Raw genomic sequence first — 25952 nt, 5'->3', positions numbered from 1 at the left:
TCTGTGCAGCACATGTGTGCCTCATGCTGAGGTGGTCAGAGGAGTGTTACTGGAATAGGAATTGCAGGTGAGTCTTGAACCTGGCACCTCTGCATGTGCTCTTAACCACTGAGCCATCTTCTAGCTCTAACTCAGATGATTTTTTTAAAGTGGAAATGGACATTGGCATTTCGTGTCAAAGAAGCCACGTGATAAGATATGGACTGAAGCTGGGCAAGTGTATCTGGGTGGAAGGTCACTGAGCCCGTAGTCGTAGCTGCTTTAGCAAGGGCGTGGTTGGGAAGGACCAGGGACAGTAAGCAACGGTTAGTGCCCACCCTTCAGATTGCCAGCGGAGTCTTCAGAGCCTGCAGCTCTTCTTTACTCAGATAGTTTGGTGTTCCAGAACTTTCCAAGGCTTCTCCTTAGGTCCTCTGCTCTCACTCCTACTCTGCCTGGTTCTCAGCTACTCTGTTCTTAGACACGTGATCTGCTTCCCGCTTTGCCATGCATACCTCTGATGCCTTGGGCTTGTCTGTCTTTGTATCTTCTCAGTGAGGCCAACCTTTCAGCTAGTGACTTGTTTCTGCCTTGGCCAGTGGTGTGTCTGGGGAGTGTGGTTGTCCTGGTAACAGCACTGTAACCAAAAGCTCCTCCTGATACTCTTGGCAGCTCCTGTGTAGCTTTTCTCAGTTTCTGCTCATCTCCTTCCTGAGCCTCCCATGGTCCACGGCAGGGGCATATGTCCCTCTTGGACCTGTTTTTTGGTCTTGATCCAGGTCCCTCCTACCTCTGAAGTCCCCAGGGGCATTGCATGAGGCTTCTGCCCCTCTTGACCTATGCCCCTCACTCTGGGGCCTTTGCAGCTTACCTGTGTCATCACATCTTTGTCTCTGAGCATCAATACCTGCTTCTCTCAGCATCTTCTCAGTGGGGCCAGCCTCTCAGCTAATGACTTGTTTCTGCTTTGGCCAGTGGTGTGCCTGGGGAGTGTGGTTGTCCTGGTAACAGCACTGTAACCACAATGTTCTTAAAGCTAAAGAACTTCTTTCCTTGCTTGCCATCTAGAACCTTCCCGCTAGACCCATGCATTTGGCAATTTATGTTACACAGTCCAGAATATTGGTTGTCTCTTTTCTCAGGAAAACCTTTCTAAAGTTCTTACGGATAGTAGTGTTTCTCCAGGAGACTTCATTTTCCTCTCTAGTTAACTGCAGCCTTCTGGTCTAAATGGAGACTGCGCGATGCTTGTGTTTAAGGAGGGTGTGCATCTGTACAGCGGTCAGTACAGCGTTGACTTACATGGGAGGGTTTGGCGTGTAATCCATAGGCTTTCTGAATACACAGGGAAAGTGATTTCAGAAAAGCCTTCCTTTCTCCCCACCCTTTGATCTGGTTTTCATAAAGTCCTCCCCTGACTCTCTGTCCTTCCCCTCCTCCCCCATCTCTGTGCCTCGGGGTGCTTCTCCTGTTTGAGGTCACCTTTTGTTCCTGTGGGACATGCAAGTACAGGATCCTGGGTGTGACTCTGCATTTGGCTCCTTGATTTAAAAACTAGGTTTGTATGACTTCTGCTCTCTGTGATGAGATCCTTCCTCAGAGTCTAGGGCAGCTTCGGTGATTTATTTTTACATTTTTCTTTGCTTATTTTGCTGTTCTTGCTTCCTTGAAGTGCTCTGCCTTATGCAGAGTGAACAGCAACTGGGCCTGAGAGTAATTACCCAAATGCTTGCTACTTTCATTTTGCTGACAAAAGCATTTGAAAAGCAATGTTTGGAAGTAAAGGAAAGTGCTTTTGTAAAGAGATACTGTTCAACTGTCTATTCTTTTGAAGTAGAACGTATCATAATGTTGTACATCTGGTCCCAGAATCCCAGAGCTCTTGTTCAAGGTAGAGAAGGTGGACTCTGCCGATGTACAGGTGCATTTGAGTGTCACATTTGATCTGTTTCTGATTTCCTATCCTTAGAGGAAGCCTTTGACCAGTTACCTCAGTCCACCGTCCCTGAGATGCAGCGCAGCAACTTGGCTCCCGTCATCCTGCAGCTGAAAGCCCTAGGGATAGACAATGTCCTCAGGTTCCACTTCATGTCTGTAAGTCCTGCTTCTGGCTGAGGGGCTCATGTGGGTATGGTGGAAGGACACTGGTCAGGCATGCCATCTTTCTTCCTCACGTAGCTGAAACACCTTATGCCGCTTGGTCCTATCCAGGGTGTGGGGCAAACTGGCATCTAGGCGAGCCAGAATTCTTCCTCTGTAGCTCCTGTCCTTTTTCCTTGAAAAAGACAAGTCACTGGGTAGCTACAGGACAGCTTGACCAGTGCTCAGAGAGACAAGGAGGGTGGGGAGTCAGGACATAGTCTGTGACTGGGCCTGGCTGGAGAGTTCCAAAGCTTGGGAAGGACCCTGTGGCCCTTAGTATCTATGATGATTTCCTAAGGCAAGTTACAGGAGTGGAATCATTAGTTTTCTGTAGGCTCTGATGCATGGCTGCCTGGCTCTCCTAGGCTCCCCTCAGCAGCTTGCAAGGCCTGGCCTGCGTGCTCAGATGAAATGGTGGGTGAGTAGGGAAGGTGCTACAGCCATTATTCTTGTAGAGTTTTTTGTTTTTTGTTTTTTAAAGTTTATTGGTCACTTTATAGTCCATATCAAAATTTAAGCTTATTTGTCTGTTAATATTTGTTAGTAATTTCCACAAGTCTGCTATTAAATAGTAAAGTTTGACTTCACTCTAATGTCATGTTTTTGGCAAATATACATATATGTCATCTGCCCACTTATAGAAAAGTTGACTTCTTTGTAGTGTGACATTAGCTCGGGATTGTATAGTGATCTCAAGTGCTTACCCTGGAGCTCCTGTGAGTACGAGCGACAGAACAGGACTGCGTGCCCGAGGAACCCAGGGGCACTAGTGTGCTACTTTGCCGTCCTGTTACTTTCTCACAGCAGAGCTCCAGATTTGCAGTGATTCCTTGGCTCCCCTGAGGGTAGGTCCCACAGGGTAAAGTCTATATATATAGCCAGTCACCAAACCTTTTAAAGATTTGACTTTGTTTTTTGGTAAACAACAACTAAAAGCAAGGACTTAGTTTAGCCTCTGACCCTGCCGTCAAGTGCTCCGAAGCCGTCTTCAAAGCTTCATCTGTGAAGTCGAGTTAATTCACTCTTGAGGCTTAAAGTGCTTCTTGTGCTGCAAATTCAGGAGGCAAGCAGTTCAGTCTGGAAAGGTGCTGACCTTGTCAGCGGGCTAACTAGGAAGAGTCCCTTGAAAGGTCTACTGATGTTTGACACCCGTGTGCTCAGGGCTTTGGAGGGAAGGAAAGAGGCGTCAGTACCCTCATCACAGCGCATAGTGTGAGCCTGCCAGCGGGCTAACTAGGAAGAGTCCCTTGAAAGGTCTACTGATGTTTGACACCCGTGTGCTCAGGGCTTTGGAGGGAAGGAAAGAGGCGTCAGTACCCTCATCACAGCGCATAGTGTGAGCCTGCCAGCGGGCTAACTAGGAAGAGTCCCTTGAAAGGTCTACTGATGTTTGACACCCGTGTGCTCAGGGCTTTGGAGGGAAGGAAAGAGGCGTCAGTACCCTCATCACAGCGCATAGTGTGAGCCTGCTGCCCTTTGCAGCATCGGTGTCGTCTGCAGTGTTAGCGATTTCACCATGTCACTAGCTCACCATTGGCGGGGCTGGGGTGGTAGAAGCTGGTCCTTCCTCAACCTGTGCTGTGCTGTAGGGTCTGCAGCTCCAGGTACAGAAGGCTGAGAGCAGCTTAGGGAAGTGAAGAGGCAGTTAAAGTAGGGGCCCTCCCTGCTGAGGGAGGGGAGGGGGCAGCTGCAGAGGTGCTGCCCAGGAAGCTACAGAGGTGGAGGCACATGCCAAGGTACTAGCAGTGCAGAGACTGGGCGGCTGGAGTGGGATAGAGCGAGAGTGAGCCAGTGTGGTCAGAGAAACTAATGGGAGGCCTTTGATGTGTTTCACAGCCCCCGCCAGCACAGTCGATGGTTCAGGCCTTGGAGCTGCTCTATGCTCTTGGAGGTAAGCCTGTTTCTCCTGTGTTCACCTATATGATAATGGGTAGCTGGACTTAAATTAGCATTCTTCAAGTCTTTAAGAATGTGATTGGTCCTCCCCATGTGTATAATAAACTCTTTGGTGACATTTACTCTATTGAAATAGAAATTAGACACAAGTAACTCATGGCCTGTCTTAGGGTTACTGATGTAAAGAGACACCATGACCATGGCAATTCTTTTTTTTTTTCTCTTTTAAATTTTATTTTATTTATATGAGTACACTGTAGCTGACTTCAGACACACCAGAAGAGGGCATCAGATCCCATTATAGATGGTTGTGAGCCACCATGGGGTTGCTGGGAATTGAACGCAGGACCTCTGAAAGATCTGTCAGTGCTATTAACCTCTAAGCCATCTCTCCAGCCCATGACCATGGCAACTCTTATAAAGGAAAACGTTTAACTGGGTCCGGCTTATAGTTCAGAGGTTTTGCTCATTATCCATGGTGGGAAGCATGATGGTATGCAGGCACACATGGTGCTGGCAAGGCAGCTGAGAGTTCTACATCTGGATCTACAGTCAGCAGGAAGAGAGTGAACCACTGGACCTAGCCTGAACATCTGAAACCTAAAGTCTACCCCACAGTGACACACTAACAAGGCCACACCTCCTAATAGTGCCACTCTCTATAGGCCTATGGGGGCCATTTCCATTCACCACCACATGGCCAATAGGATAATTTATAAGGTGTGGCAGAAGCTGTAGATTGCCATCACCAGGGCCACACGTCCTAGAGACACCCAGTTCTTGTCCTCAGACCCCGTTCCCTCTTCCAGCTCCATGCTGAAATGTCGTTCATTTCCCCCCTGAGTTCCTGTGGGAATTGCACAGGTAGCAGCAGTACTGTTTGGGCAAGGGCGCTCTGTGCTGTGCAGGAAGCCCCCGTGGTTCATTTGAAAACACAGTATGTATCTTAAGGTAGAGAAAATGATGTCGGCTCAGCAGATACTGTGTCTTTTATGAGTGGTAGCCTCTTGGGATGTTCTGTGAGTATCGAGTTTGTCAGTAAGTTTTAGTGGAGGTTTTGCCCTGAAGTTTTGCCATGAGTATTTTAAAAATAGCTTTATTGAAGCATAGATCATATACCATGCAGTTCACTCCTTTACAGTTTTCTGTTCAAGGGCTTCTGTTGTCATAGGGTTGTGCTGTCTTTAGTACAATCCAATTTTAGAATATTTTCATCGTTCTGAAATGTGTCTCTTAGTGCTTACTCTCTACTCCTGTCCTCCTCAGCCCCAGGCAACCACTAAGCTGCTGAGTCTGTGGCTCTGCCTAGTCGAAACATTGCTCAGAAGTGGAATCTTAGGTTGTCTCTGGTGGGCTGCTTCTTTCACGTAGCTCTTTCTAAGGTTGCCCTTGGATCGCTTGTTCAATGGGGCATTTACTTTTCCTGCCGAGTAATGAATGTCCCAGAGTGCGGACCTACTACATAGTGATTTTCTTTTTCTGTTCATTAGGTTGTGGGTGTTGTGAATTGCTTCTTTTTGGCTGGTATCAGTAATGCTGCTGTGACTATTAGCATGTGGGGTTTGGTGGATATCCTCCTGCCCCCCAACTTTCTCTACATTTGATATTGTTTGTCTTAGCACAGCTGACCTAGGGGATATGAAATGGTGTCTGGTAGTTTTCATTTGCATGTCTTTGATGACTTACAATATTGAGAACCTTTCTGCTTGTTTGCAAGTCAGTGTGCAAGACTAGTTAGTGTGTCTCTAGCTAGACTCTCTGTATCTATAGATGAGAATTTCCTCCTAGGACTCCCTTCAGATACCAGGAATCTAGGGATGCTCACTCCCTGCTGTGTAAAATGGCATGGCATTCGCACATAACCCACACTTCTTCTCATACGCTTTAAGCTATCTTTAGCTTTCTCATGCCTGTCACAGTGTAAACACCGTGCCATTGGTTATTATTCTGTAGTGCTTAGGGAACCGTGACAGTAGAGACTGTGTGTGATTGTTCAGGCAGTTGTTTTTCTCACATATTTCACACGGCAATTGGTTGAATGTAAGGGTATGGAATCCATAGACAGGGAGATGGACTGTATAGTGCCCAGCAGTATGTCAGTTCAGCTTGCATGCTGGCATCTGCTGCCTCTACTCCTGAGTTGGAGTTCTTTGCATGCTCTGATTACAGATCTCCTTTGTGATCATAAGTACTGGAGACTTAAATATTGGAGGTGTGGTGTGCAGTCCCAGTTCACACCTTGTTGCTTTTCTTCTGCCTTTTGTGCTTGTGTCTTCATGTCTAAGGACACAGTGATGTGGGTCTGGGGTCCTAGTTCAGGGGGAGGGTGTGTGCTTGGTGTGTCTGAGACCTTGAGTCTTTGACATCCCAAGCACCAGCAGCAGCCGGACAAGCAAAGGGAAGCAGCACTGCTGACTCCTTACCTCTGACTCACAGGCTTGAGTTTGTGCTTTGTTCGGCCGTGCATGCGTGCTTGCGTGGTGCGTGCGTGCGTGCGTGCGTGCATGGAGGGAGGGAGGGAGGGGAAGGAAGGGGAGGGTGAAGCCCCCATTTTCATTATTTTCATTTATGATATTTAAATTTCTTTCTTTGTGAAGGAATCATCAGTTGTGGCTGTAAACGCTCACTCTCCACCACTGAGAGAGGTGTTAAGCTTGAGACATAATATCAGCCTGTAGTGTGTGTCTTGTTAGGGTTTCGTCCCCAGCTTTCAGCGTATGACAGGGGTGTGTGAACTGGGGAGCAGGGAATGCTGATTCTGTGTTGTCTGTCCTCGGCAATGGTTGTTCTGAAAGTCATACAGCGGGCAGACCGTCCTCACTGATATAAACATTCTGGAGGGTGTTGGGGACACCCAGATTTAAAAAGGACAATTGTATTGGAACAGAAAGGACTTAACTTTTCTGGCTCATCCCAAGCGTTTGGAGCACTTATTTTGATTGGTGAAGCTATTGATTGTCTGTATCTTGGGGTTCTTGGGAATCTTGTGCCTACTAATGGTGCTTGGTAGAGAGGTCTGTGGGAAAGGTGGAGGTGGTGGGGGAAGTGCTGGAAAGATGGAGTAGTTTGTCTACTTCAAGGGGCAGAGGGTCAGGGTCAGTTCAGATCCTGAGTGTTCAGCCCCGTGATTGCTCATGTGGTGTGAGGATGCTGGACTTTTGAGGCCTATCAGGTCCTAGCTATGGAGTGAGATCCAGAAGATGAGAAAGCAGGCCCGTGTTGTGGGAACTGAGGAGAGCAGTGAGTGGTCTGCAGTGACAGAGGCTGCATCTGTGCTTCCGGCTCTCAACCCCACAGAGGGCCCCACAGAGGGCGGTTTCTGTGGAGCATCCTGTGGGGAAGAGAGGGAATAGGAGAAGTGCAGGCTGCTAGAGTTCCTTAAAAGCATCATTTAAACTGGGGTTGAGCTCAGCTGGCTTCCCCTTTTCATGTGCAGCCCTTTTGTCAGGCTGCGCTCAGGAGCAGTGAGTCATCTTCTTTTCTCCCAGCTACCGCTCATCTGCAGCACAGTAGTGTAGCCTCCTGACATCTTCTGTTCTGCTCGCAGGTCTGGACAAAGACTGTCGCCTAACTGAGCCTCTTGGCATGAGAATTGCAGAGTTTCCTCTGAACCCCATGTTTGCCAAGATGCTGCTGGAATCAGGTGGGTGGAGCCTAACGGCTCCTTTTGAGTTTATGTTGGTTTCTCTGAATTCTGTGCATCCAGGGAGGAGGGACCAATTGTGATTTAAAAGTGGCAATAGTGGTAAAGTGCTTATTTTTGACTAATGATGAAATGTGTGTTTATAAGATACAGTGTGATGTTTGATACGTGTATAGTGGAAAGCTTCAGTCAAGGTAATTAGTGCATCTAGTATGTTATGGACTTTCTTGTAGCAATTGTACTATACACCGTACTGTGTTACCATAGTGTCAGATCACTACAACTCACTCCTCGCCTGAAGCTGTGTCCCTGAAGCAACATCTTCCATCTTTATTGCTCACCCTCCTACCAGCCTGGACCAGTTCCTTTTTACTCTGTTCCCATGAGTTCCTAACCTGTACAGTGTGTGCCCTGTGCCTGGTCTGACACACTCTACTGCCATCCTACTGTACAGTGTGTGCCCTGTGCCTGGCCTGACACACTCCACTGCCATCCCACTGTACAGTGTGTGCCCTGTGCCTGGCCTGACACACTCCACTGCCATCCCACTGTACAGTGTGTGCCCTGTGCCTGGCCTGACACACTCTACTGCCATCCTACTGTACAGTGTGTGCCCTGTGCCTGGCCTGACACACTCCACTGCCATCCCACTGTACAGTGTGTGCCCTGTGCCTGGCCTGACACACTCCACTGCCATTTCACTGTACAGTGTGTGCCCTGTGCCTGGCCTGACAAAACTCCACTGCCATCCCACTGTACAGTGTGTGCCCTGTGCCTAGCCTAGCACACTCCACTGCCATCCCATTGTACAGTGTGTGTCTGGCCTAGCACACTCCACTGCCATCCATGATGTCTTGGATGATAGGATTGACTTTTTTAAAGATTGTGTAAAGGTTACACCACATGTATCATGGCGCCCTTATCCATCCCTCCGCTGATGCACAGGAGGCTGCTTCTGCATTTTTGTTTACTGCAGTGGACACCAGAGTGTGGGTCCCTTCTGCATACCAACTTCAGTTCTTTCGGGTGTAGCCAGAGGCACGGTTTCTGGATCATGTGGCCACTCCGCTTTAGGTTCCTGAGGAACATCCATGTATTTTCCAAAATGGCTGTGCCAAGACACCATCATACCACGTGTCACAGCGGCTGTGTGACAGCACTGTCATGTAGTATACAGGGTTCCAGTTTCTCTGAATAGTTTTTTGAGCATATGAGTTAGGAAAAGGTCTGTTTCTTTACTTAGAAACATCTTGACCATACAGAACCTGTTTCTCTTTCTGGGAAAGGTGCTGTTCATATTTTAAGTTTTTGTCTAACTGTTACATCGAGTGGTAGTTTATGAAGGCATGTGTCAGAGCCAGCAAGGTGAATGTTATGAGTGAGGGACCACCTTCCCTGAGAAACAGATTCTAAGTGCAGCAGGAGCAGAGTCCCCTGTGCCTCAGGCAGGGAGCTGTGGGGAGCCAATAGGAGTGCAGTTTGCTTGGTCTGGTGTCCTTGTTGGTGAGCTGTTACAGAGCCTGTTCTCAAGAGGCAGCAGCAGCTCTGGATGCTGTCCGGGCCACCCCAAGCTACAGGCTTTCCAGAGTTGAGCAGTACTTGGGGGGGGGCAGGCTACCCCCCAGGTGGGCTGGGAGCAGCAGGACAGCTGGAGGACCACAGCCCTGCACTTCCTCCCCTTTCCCTCGGTGCTTCCCCTGGACGCCAGCTGTTCACATGCCGCTGATCTGTCCTTGGTGACAGGCCAGTGTGGCCTCATCCTGGCTGGCATCAAGAGCTCTCAGCCTTAACACTTCTGGGAGGAATCCTCAGTTGAGACACGTGGGACCATCCGTGGCACCGTAGTTCTTATATATGAGAGACTTGAAGAAAAAAGAACTATAAGATATAACCTTATTTATAGCACACTACAAGGAACGCATTGGGAAATGCCCTTCTCTCTCTCCTGTTGGTGCACTGTCTGTTTGCAAACATACTTTTCATGTTTTAGGGAACTTCGGCTGTTCTCAAGAGGTCCTGAGTATCGCTGCCATGATGCAGATCCAGAATGTCTTCGTGTTCCCCTCAAACCAGAAGTCTCAGGCAGTAAGTCCTGCTTCTCCCCAGCTCTTCACACTGCTCTCTGGCACATTCTTGTCAGAGCTCAGTTAGAAACTGCTGAAGACAGTGGTGTAAAAGAGCCTAGCTTGCACTTGAGTAGGTATGCTGTGTCTCATGGGAAGTATACCTTCTTGTACACATGGAGGCAGAGCCTGTCACCCACACCCAAGTGTGGCTGTAGTTCTGAAGTTAATGCGTCTGTGTCTTTGCCGTATGTTTGTGTATCTCCTCCACCCCAGGGAACAAGTGACATTATTCAGAAACTTCTCCACAGAAAGAATTCAAGGGTGTGTCTGAAGGGAGCTCAGGAGGTGTGAACAGCGTATGATTGTAGGACATGAGAGGTCAAGCTGTCAGCCCTCCTGCAGTGTGCCAGGTCCCTCAGCACAAGAGGGTCATGGAAGTCAGCTTCTGAATGGAGCTTTACTCTTCACAGACTCGAGTGCACCGGAAATTTGCTGTGGAAGAGGGTGACCATCTCACCATGCTCAATGTATATGAAGCGTTTATCAAGGTAAGCACAGCCACCCTCGGGGACACTCCACAAGCACGCACGCATGCACTATGATGAGCTAGGAGCAAGGTCAGAGGGTAGTTCACACACACACATGGCCAAGAGACTCCTCTGCTTTCCAGGTAGGTAGGTCACCAGCCTCCCACTGGAGATTCCAGTCTCCCGCTGCTGGAGAGGCTAAGGGAGGTTTCTTTTCCAAGTGGCTGACAGCCTCCCAGTGCCCCACACTCACTGTGCTTGGCAGGAAGGGTGCATATGAATGGGAAGTTCTGAGAACCACTGCTGTGTGGGCTGAGTCTTCAGAGACCTCCCAGGCTCCCCGAGAAATGGCCAGTGAGGCTTGCGTGTGCCTCCTGGGCAGCCACTCAGTCCCATAGTAATTTAACACATCTTAAAAAAGAGAAATAGCAAGGTTTGTTCTACCAGAGACTTGAGGATGGTTAGTCTGTAAATGAGATACAGACTGGGTCAATTAAAATCCAGGATACAGGCACAGTGTGTTGTTTCCAAGGCAGAGCGTCACACAGAGGGCGTGTCTACAGATCTGCCTTGTGGAAAAATCCTGTGTGAATTACATTTTTAAAATGTAATTTAAACATTTAATTTAAAACATAATTAATAACACATTTAAAATTTTTTATTTGAAAAACTTCTCTCCATGGCTTAGAATGTAATTTTAGATGTACATTGCTCTGCAAAAATTTAAAACAAGATGTTATTATTGGACTCAAGAAAATAGAAAGTTAAGCATCATTGGTAGAAAAAAAATCCTAGTTTCAGTACAGATCAGGATTTGATAATGATTATTTCTGAACGTGTTGTAGTTTAATAAGATGAGAGGGAACGGTAACAGACTGGCCAAGAGGCACAGGAAAGCAGAGCTGACCCTGCTGTGCTGTGCTTAGGTTGGCCTCTGCTTGCCCCTCTGTTCTTACTGCTTGGAAGTGTGGAGAGTGGCATCGGGGAGCAACAGGCAGATGGCTTGATTGTTACCATCTGCTCTAGAGATAGGGGTTGGGCAGGTCTCATCAGACCAGAAAGAGGGGAAGAGAAAGGATTTGTGCTGATGGTACTGCTTCGGCTGTGGCTGTGTCTGACATGGTGAATGTCTCCTCTGTGTGGCCTTTTTGCAGCACAACAAGAGCTCACAATGGTGTCAGGAGCATTTCCTGAATTACAAGGGTCTTGTCAGAGCTGCCACTGTGAGAGACCAGTTGAAAAAGCTCCTCATCAAGTTCCAGGTGCCCAAGGTGTCCAGCGAAGGTGGGTGTGGCCATCCCCTGCCTGTGGCTCCCTCCCGCCCCCGCCCCGTTCTGTCCAGTTGCATTCTCAAGTTCTTTCGCTCAACTGCTAGGAGGCCATGCGCCTGCAGCCTTTCCCATTCTGAGCTGCAGGCTCATTCAGTGGTGAGCATATGCCTGGTGTCTTTCTGGATGGAGCCATTTTTATTTCTGTGGGCTGTTGCTCCTTCCTCCGAATTTTTTTTTTTTTTTTTTTTTTTTTGGTTTTTTGAGACAGGGTCTCTCTGTGTAGCCCTGGCTGTCCTGGAACTCACTTTGTAGACCAGGCTAGCCTCGAACTCAGAAATCCGCCTGCCTCTGCCTCCCAAGTGCTAGGATTAAAGGCATGCGCCACCACACCTGGCTTCCTCCGAATTTCTAAAGCTCATGAAAATGCTTAAAAATTGTTAGCTCCTATATCATTGCACATATAACTAATATAATGATGGTTGTTGCAGAAAATTTACTTTTTTCTGGGACAATGTCTCATGTCCCAGACCTCAGACTTATTATACAGCTGAGGGTGACCTTAAACTTCTGCTCCTCCTGCTTCTGCAAGTGCTACTGTGTGCATGTGTGTGTGTGCGCATGTGTGTGTGTGTGCCTGTGTGTAGTGGGCACATAGAGTTGAGTCTTTTCTTTTGCCATGTACTGAACTCAGGTCTTAAGGCTTGCCTGTAATTTCTTGCTGAACCATCTTGACAGCCCTGAAAAATTACTTTTAAGTGGATAGTATTCTTAGGTATTACATGAAAATTGCATTTTCTTCTCAGGTGAGAGTGTTATTAAAGCAGACACTGCCACATGTTTAGCTTAGGCATTCTCCAAAGGTAAGGTAGAACTGTGGCAGATGGCCTCCCATGGAGCATTGGTGGGGGAGCCATTTGTGGAGTCCACAGTGGGTTGGACCATGTCAGGGTCTCTTTATCTTCCTTTGTTTGAGGTGGGGTTGATGGTGTCCTTAGTTTACAGAGGAACCAGGAGGTCCTGGGAGGGGTTACATGACCTTCAGGGTGATACAGCTTTAGCTAGCATGGCCAGAGACCAGGAGCCTTCTAGGAAGTGGCACACTGAATTCATTCAGCACTGGAAGCCTCCTATGCCACAGTGCCTGTTGACATTTGCTGACAGCATCTGCTAGGCCGGGCAGTGTTCTCAGTATGTCATGTGTTCATTTGCATCGTGCTTAGCATTCTGGGAAATGTGGGCTACGTTTATCTCACATATAGAAGGCTAATAACGAGTAGGCTAAAGGTAGCCTTGAGAGCCAGGATCCAGGAAGTTCTGTTTCATTTTGCTTTTATAGGAAGAACAAGTAAGTGATTGAAAAGTGACAAAAACTTGATTCTCTCAGGCTTCATGCGGACAGGAAGACTGTGACGTCAGGCTGGAGGGCCTTTTAGAAGTGATGTGTAGACTGGTAACCGTGGACGACAGTGGCAAGTAGCAGAAATAAATGCAGGGAAGGGGAAATGAGCAGGGCTTGTCCAGGGTGCCATGTCAGCAGGAGAGCCTCTGCCTAGAGTCCTGTCGCCTGGCAAGTGAATGACAGCCTCTCGTCTGCATCTGTGTGCCTTCTCTTGTCACTCTCACTGCCCGGGGAAGGGCTGTGGTGGATTAAGTCTTCCAAATAAGAGGAATGGAGTATTAAGGAGCAAGATGTTACGGAGCTGAGTTTTGAGGATCACAGAGTATCGTAATAAAGAGTTTCCACCCTTTATAAAGTGACCCTGAGAAGAAAGTGCATGCTATGTGGGATTCTGAACGGCTGCAGAGAGATTGCATCTGGGTGGGTGGTGGGGCAGAAAGCAGGCTTGAGGCTTAGCAGCTCTGCTAGGAACAGTAATGACAGACAGGCCAAGCAATTACCTGCAAATCAGAATGCATCTAGGAGGTTGAGGAAATAGTGAGATGTATTTTCAGCAGTTACATAATTAAAAACTAAGTGTATTTTTAAATGACTTTATTTGAGGCTATTTGGCAAGTGAACAAAGGATTAGAATGTTAAAATTCACCAAGAAGAAATAAAAACACACAAGTAGTAATTAAATTTATAAAAAAAATAAAACAATGTAGCCTTCTTTTTGGACAAAGTCTGCCGGAAAGAATTCAGTAAAATGATTTTTTTATATATTGTTAAGAATCCTGCAAGGCTCCCACCTATAGGGAAATGTTTGCCCTTGTACTGTACTTCACCAGAGCTATCCATAAGTATGTTATGTATCACTGAGAAAAGAATGGCTGTCACTGTGACTGTGTCTTGACTTGAGTGAGTTAAAATGGCTCAGAATTGGTGAAGTAGGGGGTATTTTCAGTCATTAAAACGTAATTATCCCCTGCATGATAGTTTAGAATTCATCTCATGGCTATGAGCGAGTGAATGGAGATGCTTTATTCATGACAGATGTGTTTGCTATAACAATAGAAATGTCAGTTAAAAAGGAACAGAATGTTTGGGAGCGGTGGAGAACTGCAGACTCTCTGACAGCCAGAGACAGGGCAGTGTGCTTTCATGGTGTGTGTCCTAGGGAAAGAAGGCATTTCTACAGTGCTCTGAGCTCACCAGCCATCAGTGGGGCAGCTTCTTGGGTCCAGTCATCTGTGGCCTGGGATTGAAGAGGCCCTAGTTACAGAGCAGACCTGCCTTGTCCTTCGCTACTGCTGGGGAAAGATGCCCCCTCAGATGTTGGGCAGTTATCAGACATGGGAGACACAGGGCCGTGTTCAGAGATGGTTTCAGGTGGGTTGCAGAGGGGAAGGGGAGCTGGCCTAGATCATGTGCATCACAGCCCAGGGCCTGGCATGTGGAACATGGGACCAGTGCTGGGTCTCACCAGGCGTCTGTTGCTGCCTTGTGTAGGTGATCCGGATCCAGTCCTGAGGTGCATCGTGTCGGGGTTCTTTGCGAATGCAGCCCGGTTTCACTCCAGTGGAGCCTATAGGTAAGGAGACTCTGAGGTGATTTGGTGAAGGGGACAGAAAGCTGCCCCTTGTGCAGAGATGAAAACCAAGCAGCTTTTAACTTAACATCATCATCATGCCCGCTTCCAAAGCCTGGTGAGGCCGGCTGCCCAGCTCTCGGCAGGTTCTCTGTTCTCTGGGAGTCTTACTCCTTAGGGTGTCCGTACACAGTGATGGTGTTGGGGTGACCGTGGCAGATGTACATTGCAGGTGGGAGTAGCCATTAACTGACGTTTCTGGAGAAGTCATTTTTCCCAATGCGTTATTCTTCACCCTGTCCTCCATTTCGGTAGGGTGCCAATAGTAGTTTTTACTGTAAAAACTACAGCATAGTTTAGTCTGCTTTTCTCCAGGCTAAATATCCTGGTTCTTGGAATTGTTACTTTAAGTTGGTTTCTTTGGTCCCTCAGGCTCATTGTGGTCATGTGACTTCTGCACCTGTTCAAGGTGTAGCTGTCCTTGTACCCATTTCACAGGGTGGAGTCCAGGGCCCGACACCTGCCAGACAAGTGCTCTACCACTAGACTTCACACAAGCTATGTTAAGTTTTCTTTCTCTTCCTGGGGTCTTCCTTCTCACTATGGCTGGCCTAGAACTTGTGATCCTCCTGCCTCAGTCTCCTCCACCCCCCCTTCAGGGGTTGAGCTTACAGGATTTTGGCACCAAGACTAGCCACCTTTTTTGTGTTTAGCAAGGGGACAATCTAAAGGCTTTCTTCTATCTCCCTTTTGGATTTCATACATTATTTTGCTGTTAGCTTCCTCCCCTAACAGGAATGTTGTTTCTTGTTATTTGAGATTCCTTTTTCTAGACACTACAGAATCTACTGAGCATTAAGGAAAAAAGATGTGTGTGTGTGTGTGTGTGTGTGTGTATGAGTGTAAGAATGTTTTGTCTACATGTATGTGTATCACATGTGTGCTTGGTGTCAATGGAGGCCAGAGGGTGTCAAGTTCCCTGGTCTCTTGGAAGATAAGCAGTGTTCTTAATCTCTGAGCCATCTCTCCATCCCCACTGAGATCGTTTTTAGTTTTGGCAGCCATATCTGCCTCATCTTCCTGGTATGGCACTGTGAACTTGGCAGCATAGCCTATGGCCTCTCTGTGGTGTGCACTGTTACTCCAGACCACATGCTCCAGTCATGACTCCCATGATGCTCTTGCCCATTACACAAGCCCCGCTCCCACAAGGTTGAGCTCCTCCGCAGTGACGCTCCCTGTCAGCATTCTGATTATCCCTTTTTCTTGACAAGTGTCAACTATTTCTGTGTGGGTAACCTATTTCATGGGCATCCTCAACAAAAGGTGCTCCGTTGGAGATTCCAGGTCAGTCATTCCTCTGAAGTGAATTTATTGCCAGCCCACTACCATTTGACAGAGAGTGGGACCCCAGATGCTGTCTTAGGGTGCTGGTGATGAGCCCCATGTGAAATGAGCATGTGGACTCAGTATTGACATTCTAGTCTGCTAACTTTTATGATCTGTTCATAAAAGTGGCTGGCTGTTTACTTTTGAATCAGATTGAAACATATAATTTGGAATTAGAAGTAAGTGCTCTGCAGGAACTGGCGTGTGTGAGCTTGCTGGGCTCAGTCTCAGCTCCTTAGGGTCCTTAGTGTTTAGTGTCTAACTTTGGGTAGTAGGGAAGTCTGTTAAAACTCAGAGTTTCTGTTGTGAAAGGGAACTGTAGAAGATAATTATTTTGAAAGGGGAATCTATAGAAGATAGACATGGACATAAATGTGGGTATTGTGTTTTCTTCCTGTGGAGGCTGTATCCATATTTGCTCCCCACTCCCATACTGAGGATGAAGTCCAGGGCTTGCACAGGTGAGGCAAGCCTGTGCTCCTGAGCTAACCCTGACACCTTCTTAATTCAGCAGGAGACAGGTCTTTCTGTGTTGCCCAAGTTGCCCCCAGCCTGAACCGGAAATAGCTGACATTACATCTATGCCCCTCTGTGCTGGTCTGGTTCCTTATTTTGCATGATTTATTCTTGGCTTCTGAGGTGGTAGTGGTGGTGGAGGTGTGTCTAGAACAGTGGATCTCAGCCTTTTACAGGAGTCACACACCGGAATATTCTGCAGTATGATTCATAACAGTAGCAAAATTAAAGTGATGAAGTAGTAACAAAAGTAATTTTTATGGTTGGGGGCCACCACAGCCTGAGCCGCTGTGCTAAAGGATTGCAGGAGTAGGAAGGTTTAGAACCACTGCTCTAGAGAGTCGTGCCTTGTCCACAGAAAATTCGGTCTTCATACATTTGGGGGAGGGGGTTGTATTGTGGGAAAACACTTAAATGTGTACAGGATGCAGGTTCTTACAGTAAGTGGATACAATGTGCTTCACACAGAATTCTTGTGTCTCACAAGGACTATCCGTGATGACCACGAGCTGCACATCCACCCTGCCTCAGTCCTCTACGCAGAGAAGCCACCCCGCTGGTAAGCCCCTCCCCCGCTGGTAAGCCCCTCCCCTGATGGGAAGCCCCTCCCCCGATGGGAAGCTCCTTCCCCCATGGTAAGCCCCTCCCCCCGCGGAGCTTGGCCCTGCTCATCTCTGGGTCTCCAAGCCTAGGCTTGCAGTATAGGTGCTTCCTCCGCGGTGTTGACTTTGGTGTGCTGGGTTGCCAGGGTTTGTACTCTTGTCAAGGGTCCCCTAAAGGAAGAGAGTCCTCCAGCTACTGCTGAGCTGCCTTGCGCTGTGCTCAGGAAGATATTCTTTTGAAAAATCTCCATGAGTATTGATGATTACTTCCTCCCTCTTCCTCCCAACAAAGTACTTTTGTTGGTGACAGAAGGATTCTGGGTTGGGGGCAACTTGGACAGTTTGTCTTCTGCAAAAATAAAAAGTGTTACAAGGAGCAACAAAGATGCTCACTGTGACCACAGACTGAAGGCTTCCTGCAGCAGGCACAGCGTGCAGGGATGACTTAGAACCCAGCTGAAGTCTTATTTACCAGGAGAACAGATTGAAGCCCCGAAGGAGAAGCTTTTCTGAAGGGCTGTGGTATTGCAGTGTGTGTGCACTGTGTGCTTTGCTGTGGGATGGCACTGAAGGTGCTGGGAAGCCAGGCTGTACAGGTTCTCATGGAGAAGCTAACCCTTGTTCTGGACCTGGTGACTGACATTTTTTAGGCAGGACTGAAAGACATCCACACCTAGGAAATAGGGTGGCCTAGCTGTGGCAGCATGAAGGAGGTACCTGTCTTGGGGGCCTGGGAATGAGCTGACAGTGGGAATGAGGTGACCAGGGCTGGTTCCATCTGCAGTGCTGGCTGGGAAGATGGGCGGGGCAAGTGCAGCAGCAGGAGATAGCACGGATACTTTAAGGTGTGTGCACAAGTCACGCAGTTATACCATGCTAATTTCAGCTTGTAGTTTGTGTTTATTTCTGATTTCTAATGTATTTATATTGTATTTTACAAAAATATGGATCGACAAAGGTTAGAAAATTTAAAGAGAGCAACACTTGGCTCTTTAGGAGCTGAAAGAACAGCACCCTGGGGGAAGACAGGCATGTGTGGTGAGCCGTGGGAAGGACAGTCTGGGAGCTCCGGTGTCAGGACCTCGTACCCTGCTCTGCCCGCAGCAGCCTCCCCTGGAACCGCTCGCACCCAGCCCTCCTCAGTCGGAACCAACCGGGGTGAGGTGGGGGCGGGGGACTCTTTAAACAAGTCCTGGCAGTGTTTCCGATGTACTGCAGTTGACCGAGCTGTAGCCAGTCAGATATAGAGGCTTCCTAGGTGGAGTGTGGCAGTGGTGCTGGCTTTACAAGGGCGTCTCTGCTGCCGTGAGAAGACAGAAGTCCATGGGCACCAAACTGCAGTGCCGCTTTCCTCTCCAGCTCCCTCTCCCTCCATCCCACCCCCATCTTCTCTCCTACCTCACTTCCCTCCCTCGCTCTTCCCACTCTCCTTCCCTCCCTTGCTGTGTTGGGGTGAACCCCCAGGCCTTGAGCATGTTAGGTGACTGTTACATTCCCGCCCTGCCTCCTCCTTCCACCAGCCCCGATTCCTTAACTGGTGTTTGAGAGACAAACTGTGTGGCTTTTGTATTTATAGTTAATTCTTCAGAAACTAGTGTTTACTCTGCGGATTCCTGAGTCCAGGGCTTACAAAACATCCCTTGCTCTTAGGTTTGTTACTGGCCCTCGTAAACTTTTAGATATGTGTTTTTTCCTCTTTAAGATGTAATTGTGTACAGTGAAAGGTGGGCTTTGACAAACGTGCAGGCTCCACACCAAAGTATATTTAAAATGCTTTCATTGCTCTGGACAGTCATCGTCTGGGTCTTTATAGTCATTTCTAGTAACTTTCAGAACAGTTGAGTCCATTTCTGTGCTTTCTAGTTAAGTCGTTTAAGTTGTATTCAGAGTTCTGTAAGTGCAGACCACGATCTAGAAAGTCCTTGGTGGATAACTGCAGAGCCCTGGAAATCATACAGGATGTGGAGTCGCCTCCGAGGCACACTGACCTAACAGCTTGGGCCAGCAGGTTGAGTAAACAAACAGCTCGTGTGTAGAGCCGCACACCCGGGTGGAACTGCACACCCGGGTGGAACACACCTGCTGTGGTGAGTGCAGAGACGGCTTGTGGGTCTTGTCATTGTGGGTCTCATGTTTATTCTCTGTTTCAGGGTTATCTACAATGAAGTAATACAGACCTCCAAGTATTACATGCGAGATGTGACCGCCATAGAATCTGCTTGGCTGCTGGAGCTGGCTCCCCACTTTTATCAACAAGGAACGGTAGGAATGGGTAGCGCATGGCCCTAGACAAGCAGTAGCCTCTTCATAGTCTTCAGTCTCTGTGTGTTTTTCAGTAGTACCGTAATCATTCCCAGCTCCCTCCAGCCCCCCCAAATCATCACTGTACCCCAGAACCTCTAAAACCACCTTCACTGCCTTCATAGGCAAGTGCAGTTACAAACAAATCCTGCAACCCCATAAGAAAAGGCTCTGTAGTCCGCTCCATGCTCTCCCTCCCCGCATTGTTGGATAACAGATTTAAGGTTTCTGTTTTCCATTCATTGCCCCAAAGTCCCTGCCTCCTTCTGACATGACTCAATTCAAAGACGGCCAACCGTGGGCCAGGAACTCTTCAGTCTGTACTGTGCTCTCATTAATCAATTTAATCAATTAATTAAGAAATTGAGTGAATTGCAATGGTAAGTTATTTAGTGTAATTATTACTATGTGTGTGCGTGTGGGGCTGGCAGTTGAACTTAGTGATTGCTGATGACTGTAAGCTGCCTTGGACTTATTTTCTCTTAGTACATTTTAACCTTTGTTCCTTTAAAAAACTTATTTTACTGCTTTTCAAATTAATGATTTTTTTAAAAGTCCTGTAGTTTATTTTTTAATGGGCTTTGCCTCCTCATGGTTGATCTTGAATTAGTACCACACTGCTCAGCTGTACTGTGAGGAACCTACACCAGGTTGCTGGTTTTACCAAATGGCTTTTGTGCTTTGTTGGTCAGTCTCTTATTTCTGCACGTGTTTATACTATGTTTGAGGGCAGTCTGAGGGTATTGTTTTTGAACAGTTAGTTGTGTCTCCCACAGATTACAGCATAGAGCCTTCCTTCCTGTTGTCCACTGTGGCTGTGTGGGTCCCTGCCTGCAGACCCTCCTTTAGTGTATCTTCAGCGCCCCCTGTTGGTGAGCACCCCTGCTTCTTGATTATTTGCAGGAGTACTGTTTCATTTTTATTTTTGAAGGCTAGTTTTTCTCCATGGAATTCTTCCTTGAATGAGTTTTGTTGCTGTTTCTCATCTCTTGCATCTGTGTGCAGTGTCTCTGTCCTCTTCAGGCCGTCCTGGGTTTGCAGGGGGTCTTGTTTCACCCCTGTAGCTGCTCTTGAGGTTTTTTGGTTTTTGTTTTTCCTTTTCCAGCCATTTGACCTATGAGATACTTTTCTTCCTATGTATCTTTCTCAGAGTTAACTGAACTTTCTAGATCTGTGAGCAGATGTTTATAGTTATATTAGGGGAACATGGGGTTTTCCCTTTAAATCTATATTTTTTTCTGCTCTGATCTTGGCCCTCTGAACCTCCAGTCACACACACGTTCTACCCAGCACTTGTTTGTGTCTTATTCATCACAAAGGCTCTGGTCTTTTTTCCCAAACTTCACTTGGACAGTTTCTCAGTATTACTGGTCGGTTCTGCAGGGCCCCATTGGCAGTTAAGCCATCGGAGGGGTCCTGGGCACCTCACTTTTCTGTTCTTGTATTTGATTCCTTTCTGCCTCGTATTCTCTGTGCTCATTTGTTACACCTACCTTTTTCTTCAGATCTTTGCATACATGCACACGTGCGCGCGCACACACACACACACATACACACACCCACACATGTACACACACATGCTTTAGAAGCCACTTAACTCAGCATGGCTGTCACTTCAGCCTTGATTGGATTTTGGCCAGTCTCATAACCAGACAAGCTTCTCTCGTCTAGTAGCTTCGTGTCCGTGTTTTACGTTCACTATTATAGGTGCTGTGTTAACTGAATCTGAAGTTTCCTTTCATAGGTGATGTCAGTTTCTTCCTTGCTGAGTTAGTTTATGGCTCATAACTGGATTCTGCTGAGCCTTGATCTCAGTCTTTAATGGGGCAGGTCTTAGCCATCCATGAAAGACATACCTCCTCTTCCTCCTCTTCCTCCTCTTCCTCCTCCTCCTCTTTCTTCCTCTTCCTCCTCTTCCTCCTCCTCCTCCTTTTTCTTCTTTTTTATTATCTGATCAAATGTCAAGGATTCTTGGTGATGTCTGTGCACTGGTCCATGAACAGTGTCCAGCTGTGTGCAGACCTCCAGCATATTTCTCCAATAATGGTTCTCTGCTACTCTTAGAACTCCTTGGTCTACACATTTCATCTTGGTGTTCAGCAAGAGACTGGCATAGCCTAATGTAATATCTGCTCTAATGCCCTATTTTGTGCATTTCTCAGCAACCCCAAACCCTCTTCTTACCTGTGTTGTTTCCTATTTAGAATTTATTCCCCTGTGCAGGAGTTTGGAGAGTTAGGCAGAGACCTGGGATATATGTAACAGTGTGTTATTCAGGGTTCTCTAGAGGGACAGGACTGATTGAGTGAATGAGCGAATCAGTGTGTGTGTGTGTGTGTGTGTGTGTGTGTGTGTGTGTCTGTCTGTCTGTCTGTCTGTCCTATCTATCTATCTATCTATCTATCTAAAGGGAATTTATTAGAATGGCTTATAGGCTGTGGTCCCGCTAGTCTAGCAATGGCTGTCTACCAACAGAAGATCCAAGAATCCAGTAGTTGCTCAGTCCACAAGGCTGAGTATATTCCGGAATCCTGAAGAAGTAGACTCTAATGCCAGTGAAGGAATGGGCTTGTCAGCAAGAGCCAGCAGGCAGAGAGAGCAAGCTTTCCCCTCCATGTTCTTTCTACAGGCTGCCAGCAGTGTGGCCCAGATTAAAGGTGGATCTTCAACCTCAAAAGATCAGATTAAAAGTGGGTCTTCTCACTTCAAATGATTTATTTAGGAAAAGTCCCTCACAGATGTGCCCAGCTGCTTGGGTTTAGTTCATTCTAGATATAGTCAGGGTGAGGACGGAGACTAGCCATAACAGACACTCCCCTGTGTCCCCTTTTTCAAGGACTCTGCTTGTGGGCTTGGGTACCAGTATGTATCAGAACACAGCTTAGCTTTGTGGTCAGACCCTAGCACCCAAAAGTAAAGGAGAAAGTCCATGTGAGTCCTGTCTTCTTTGCTTTCCAGATGTTTGCTAAAAGTAGCTCCAGATGTTTTAGTACAGAGTTTTTAGTCCAGCTGTTGTTTATAGCACAGGGGAATCTGAGTTCCATTTCTCCGTCAGGGCGACTGGGCTGCACAGTGAATCCAAGCTGAGATTGGTCTGATTGCTTTGTGTCAAATTTGGAAGAGTTCAGCCAGTCCTGCTGGTGTGCTCCTTTAGGTCCAACTGCTAGGGACACTGAGGCAGGAGGTTTATTTGAGCCCATAAAGTGGAGACTACCCAGGAGTCCAAAGGAAGTCTGACAGGCAGACTATGAGTGGAGAGCAGAGCGGGTGCCTGCAGTTAGGCACAGCCCAGCACTGCCCTGGCTCCCCTGAGGCTCCTGAGAGTAGAAATGGTTGACAAACTGAGTTACTTTTCCTCCTCAGCTCAAAATTCATTTATTTAGGTTAAGGGGCAGACTGTTTCAGAACATGGAAGAAAATGACAGGGTCAGCGATCTGTCTCTTCTCTCAGACTTCTGCCATTTAGCTCATCACTAACACTGTGATGAGAGTGTTGGGAAGAGCTGAGGCCTATAGAAACCATCCTTGTAGAATGACAGCCTTGTTGTACTACGGGTTCCTGAAGCTCCTTCGGGACAGCTTGCTATGTTTTCTGATTGAGGTCCAGAGGTAGAGCTGTTTCCTCAGGGACTCTCCAGGTCCCCAGGGGCTGCCCACGCAGGGCAGGTCTGCTGTGCTGGACGCTTCAGGTGTCAGCATGCTGGGCCTCCTGCACCTCCAGTGACTTTCTCTCACTTGTTTTCAACATTGCTTTCATGCTGTAGAGGCCTGGAATGGCTCAAGTCAACTTTGTTTATACTCGGTGTTCTTTCCAGTGAAGGTTACCAAAACTGCCTCACAGGCAGATGGTGTCATCGCCCATCCTGGATAAGGCTACACATGTCCAGGATTAGTTTAGGGTCATATCTGGTGAAGAACAGAGAGGAAAGAAACCATAGAAGCAGTAAATGCACAGATTTGCCTCAGAGAGACCATTGTGAGCAGGGAGTGATGCCTGACTCACTGCGTGAGGACCTGTGCTTGCTCTCCCAGGCACAAGAAAGCCTGGAGTCCGCCATTTCCTTGGACCTGGGCCTGCCCCTCTGTCAGGGCACGCCGTCATTGGTAGTGTGCTGTTTTCTTTCAGGGCTTGTAGCTCTCTGGGGAACTATGAGGTCATGTGGGTGTGCTAGGACATGGGGCTTGGGTCCTAGCGGTTGGGGGTGCAGTGTCCTCTTGGGAAGAGTTCCTGAGTGCTAGCTTGGCTCAGGTTTGGGTCTGTACTTCGCTGGATCACTTTATTGATGGGTGACAGGACCCCCTCAGTTGGTGAGGAGAGGTCCCTGAATAGAAGCTATGTTCATACATTCTGCCTCAAACACTTATTTGAGAACGTATAGTAATTTGGCTTTATGATACAGAATTTTTATCCCCCAGTCCTGCCAACTGATGCCCGTGGCAATGTAAGGAAGCTTCAAGTGTTTGTGTCTTTACTGTCTCTTCTCCTGCAGACTGGATACAGCCTTTCTCGGGAAGTGTGTGCCAGACAGGAGACTTGACTTGTGGGGGCTGGGCTGGAGCCTGCTTTCCCTGTCTCACCACCCCAGTGATGTTTCCTTTTCTCTTGCAGCACCTGTCACTGAAAGCCAAAAGGGCCAAGGTCCAGGACCAGTGAGTGGAGCTCACGTGTGGGGATGCAGAGTGTGGCATCCGTCCTTCGCGTCATCTCGGCACCAGCTCAGGTGGAACAGGCAGACAGTCCGCTGTGGGCTACACCCTGCTCATTAGCTCCCCTTTCTGCTCCCCTCAGCATTGGCCATCCTCACTGGGCCCCAGAGGAGTCTGAGCATGGCCAGCGTTCTGCTGTACTGCGTGCCGGCCAAGCAGGAGTTGGCTGAGCCGTGCACTGGGCCCCGTCTTCACTCTCAGCAGCCTGCATGCTACTCCAGTAGGCACAGTCCTGGTCCAGTTCTGTGGTGAGGAACGTGAGCTGCTGAAGGCTGCAGGCCGTGTAGACAGGGCTCTCTTGGCCTCCTGTGTCTTGCTTGCTGTGGCCATAGTTGCTGACCCCTGAGGTCAGCTGCTGCTATGTGCGTTAAGTATAAAAGGAAATGCCGGGCATTTCCATCAAGATCCCCAGAGCTGTGCGAGGCACAGGGGCTTCCAGTCGAAGCAGCTTGTTCCTCCCCTCTGCCCGTACGCCTGCCCGTCTGCAGTGGGAGACAGAGCAGTGACAGGGGCCACTCGGGACTCAGCCCCTGCCTTTGCTAGTCACCTGCTTTGCAAGTGGACTTCGCTTTCTCTCCGATCACGATGCCACACCTGGGGCCAGTGGCTGGGCAGCAGTGAATATTCACCAACCTCGACCCATGGGGCTTCTCTTTAGCAGGAACTCACTACAGTTTAGACGCCCTAAACTTGTGTAGCTCAGGAACATAACTCTTGTATATTTCTCTTTGTTTGTTTGCTTGCATTCTTGCAAGAACACAGGCAGCTCCCGGGCTCTGTTCCCACTGCACCAGGGTTGCCTTGCAGTGACAGCGATGGCACTTCAGCACACGGCAAGACAGACTCTCCCGTACTGTTTCAGTGACGTTTATTTTAACACCGTAGCTTGAAAGTTTATTTTTGTACTGGTCTTAGTTTGGATGTGTCACTTTTGGCACCAAACCGATGTCATTTTTATTTCCCTTTTATAATGTGTAAATAGCTGTGGTAAGTTGTTAAACGTAGTAAATATTTCTACCTGAGGGAACATGTTTCTCCTGTCTGTGGGTCTTGCGTTCTGTATTTTAAGATGGTCCAGTTAATTATTGCAGGGGAGGCCTGACAGCAGCCGGGGTGGGGTGCCCATGGGCAGAGCCCCGTAATCCATGACTATGTGTCTGAATGCTCTCAAACCGGATTCAAGCAAAGCGTGGGGCATTGTTTAAAGGAAGACCCAACCGAAGAGGTTCTGATCTCACCAGCTGGAGCCTGCCTGCTGGTTTTTACTGTTTGTCATTTGTGTGTGCTGGCAAAACACAGGTGCATACACGGGGACACTTTGGGAACCAGAGGTTAGCCTTGGGTCATTTCTCAGAAATGGCCCATCTTATTTTTGAGACAAAGTCTTTCACTGAAGCCTGGAGTTCACTCACCCAGTCAGTGAGCTCCAGGGTCACCCCTCCCCACCCCCCACTCTACCTCCTCAGTACTAGAATTACAGGTATGTGCTGCCATACCTAGCATTCTACATGGCTTTGTGGAATCAAACGCAGGTCGTCTGCCTTGTATGGCGAGCACTTTACCAACAGAGCCACCTTCCAGCCTCTTTCTCTTATTTTTTTTTATTTTGACCTCCCCACCCCTTTTTTTCTTATGTGTTGGCTTGTTTTGCTTGCATGTTTATCTGCATGCCTGGCAACCATAGAGTTCAGAAGAGAGGCCAGATTCATTGAAACTGATGGCTGTGAGCTACCCTGTAGATGCTAGGAACTGGACGGACATGGGTCCTCCGCATGAGAAACAAGCATTCCTAAAGCCTGATGTTGTTTTAGTGTTGTGTTGTAGTGGGTGGGAGAAAGTCTAGAGGAACTAGATCCTCAAATTGGATGCCACAGATCTAAAATGAGTGGCCGTGCACACTGCAGGTGAACAGACAGAAGCAAGCCACCTTCTCTTGCCATGTCT

General features: G+C 48.0%; 1 protein-coding gene across 2 annotated transcripts in view; it reads left to right on the top strand.

Annotated features, from left to right (window-relative positions):
* Dhx35 (DEAH-box helicase 35) overlaps positions 1-25027 on the top strand; it is a 61410-nt gene extending 36383 nt beyond the window's left edge. For both annotated transcript variants that reach the window (XM_021183591.3, XM_029474365.2), the window contains exons 13-22: positions 1949-2073; positions 3958-4012; positions 7565-7660; positions 9651-9745; positions 10197-10274; positions 11408-11537; positions 14415-14496; positions 16886-16957; positions 19151-19262; positions 23911-25027. In XM_021183591.3, coding sequence (XP_021039250.1) covers positions 1949-2073; positions 3958-4012; positions 7565-7660; positions 9651-9745; positions 10197-10274; positions 11408-11537; positions 14415-14496; positions 16886-16957; positions 19151-19262; positions 23911-23955 — 890 coding nt within the window. In that variant the 3' untranslated portion in view covers positions 23956-25027. The remainder of the gene's footprint in view (positions 1-1948; positions 2074-3957; positions 4013-7564; positions 7661-9650; positions 9746-10196; positions 10275-11407; positions 11538-14414; positions 14497-16885; positions 16958-19150; positions 19263-23910) is intronic.
* Positions 25028-25952: the final 925 nt, after the last annotated feature.

The sequence above is a fragment of the Mus caroli genome, unplaced genomic scaffold, assembly GCF_978045245.1.
Source record: "Mus caroli unplaced genomic scaffold, Mus_caroli_1 scaffold_2, whole genome shotgun sequence".
Taxonomy (NCBI): Eukaryota; Metazoa; Chordata; class Mammalia; order Rodentia; family Muridae; genus Mus; species Mus caroli.
This window is presented reverse-complemented; position numbering and strand designations above follow the sequence as displayed.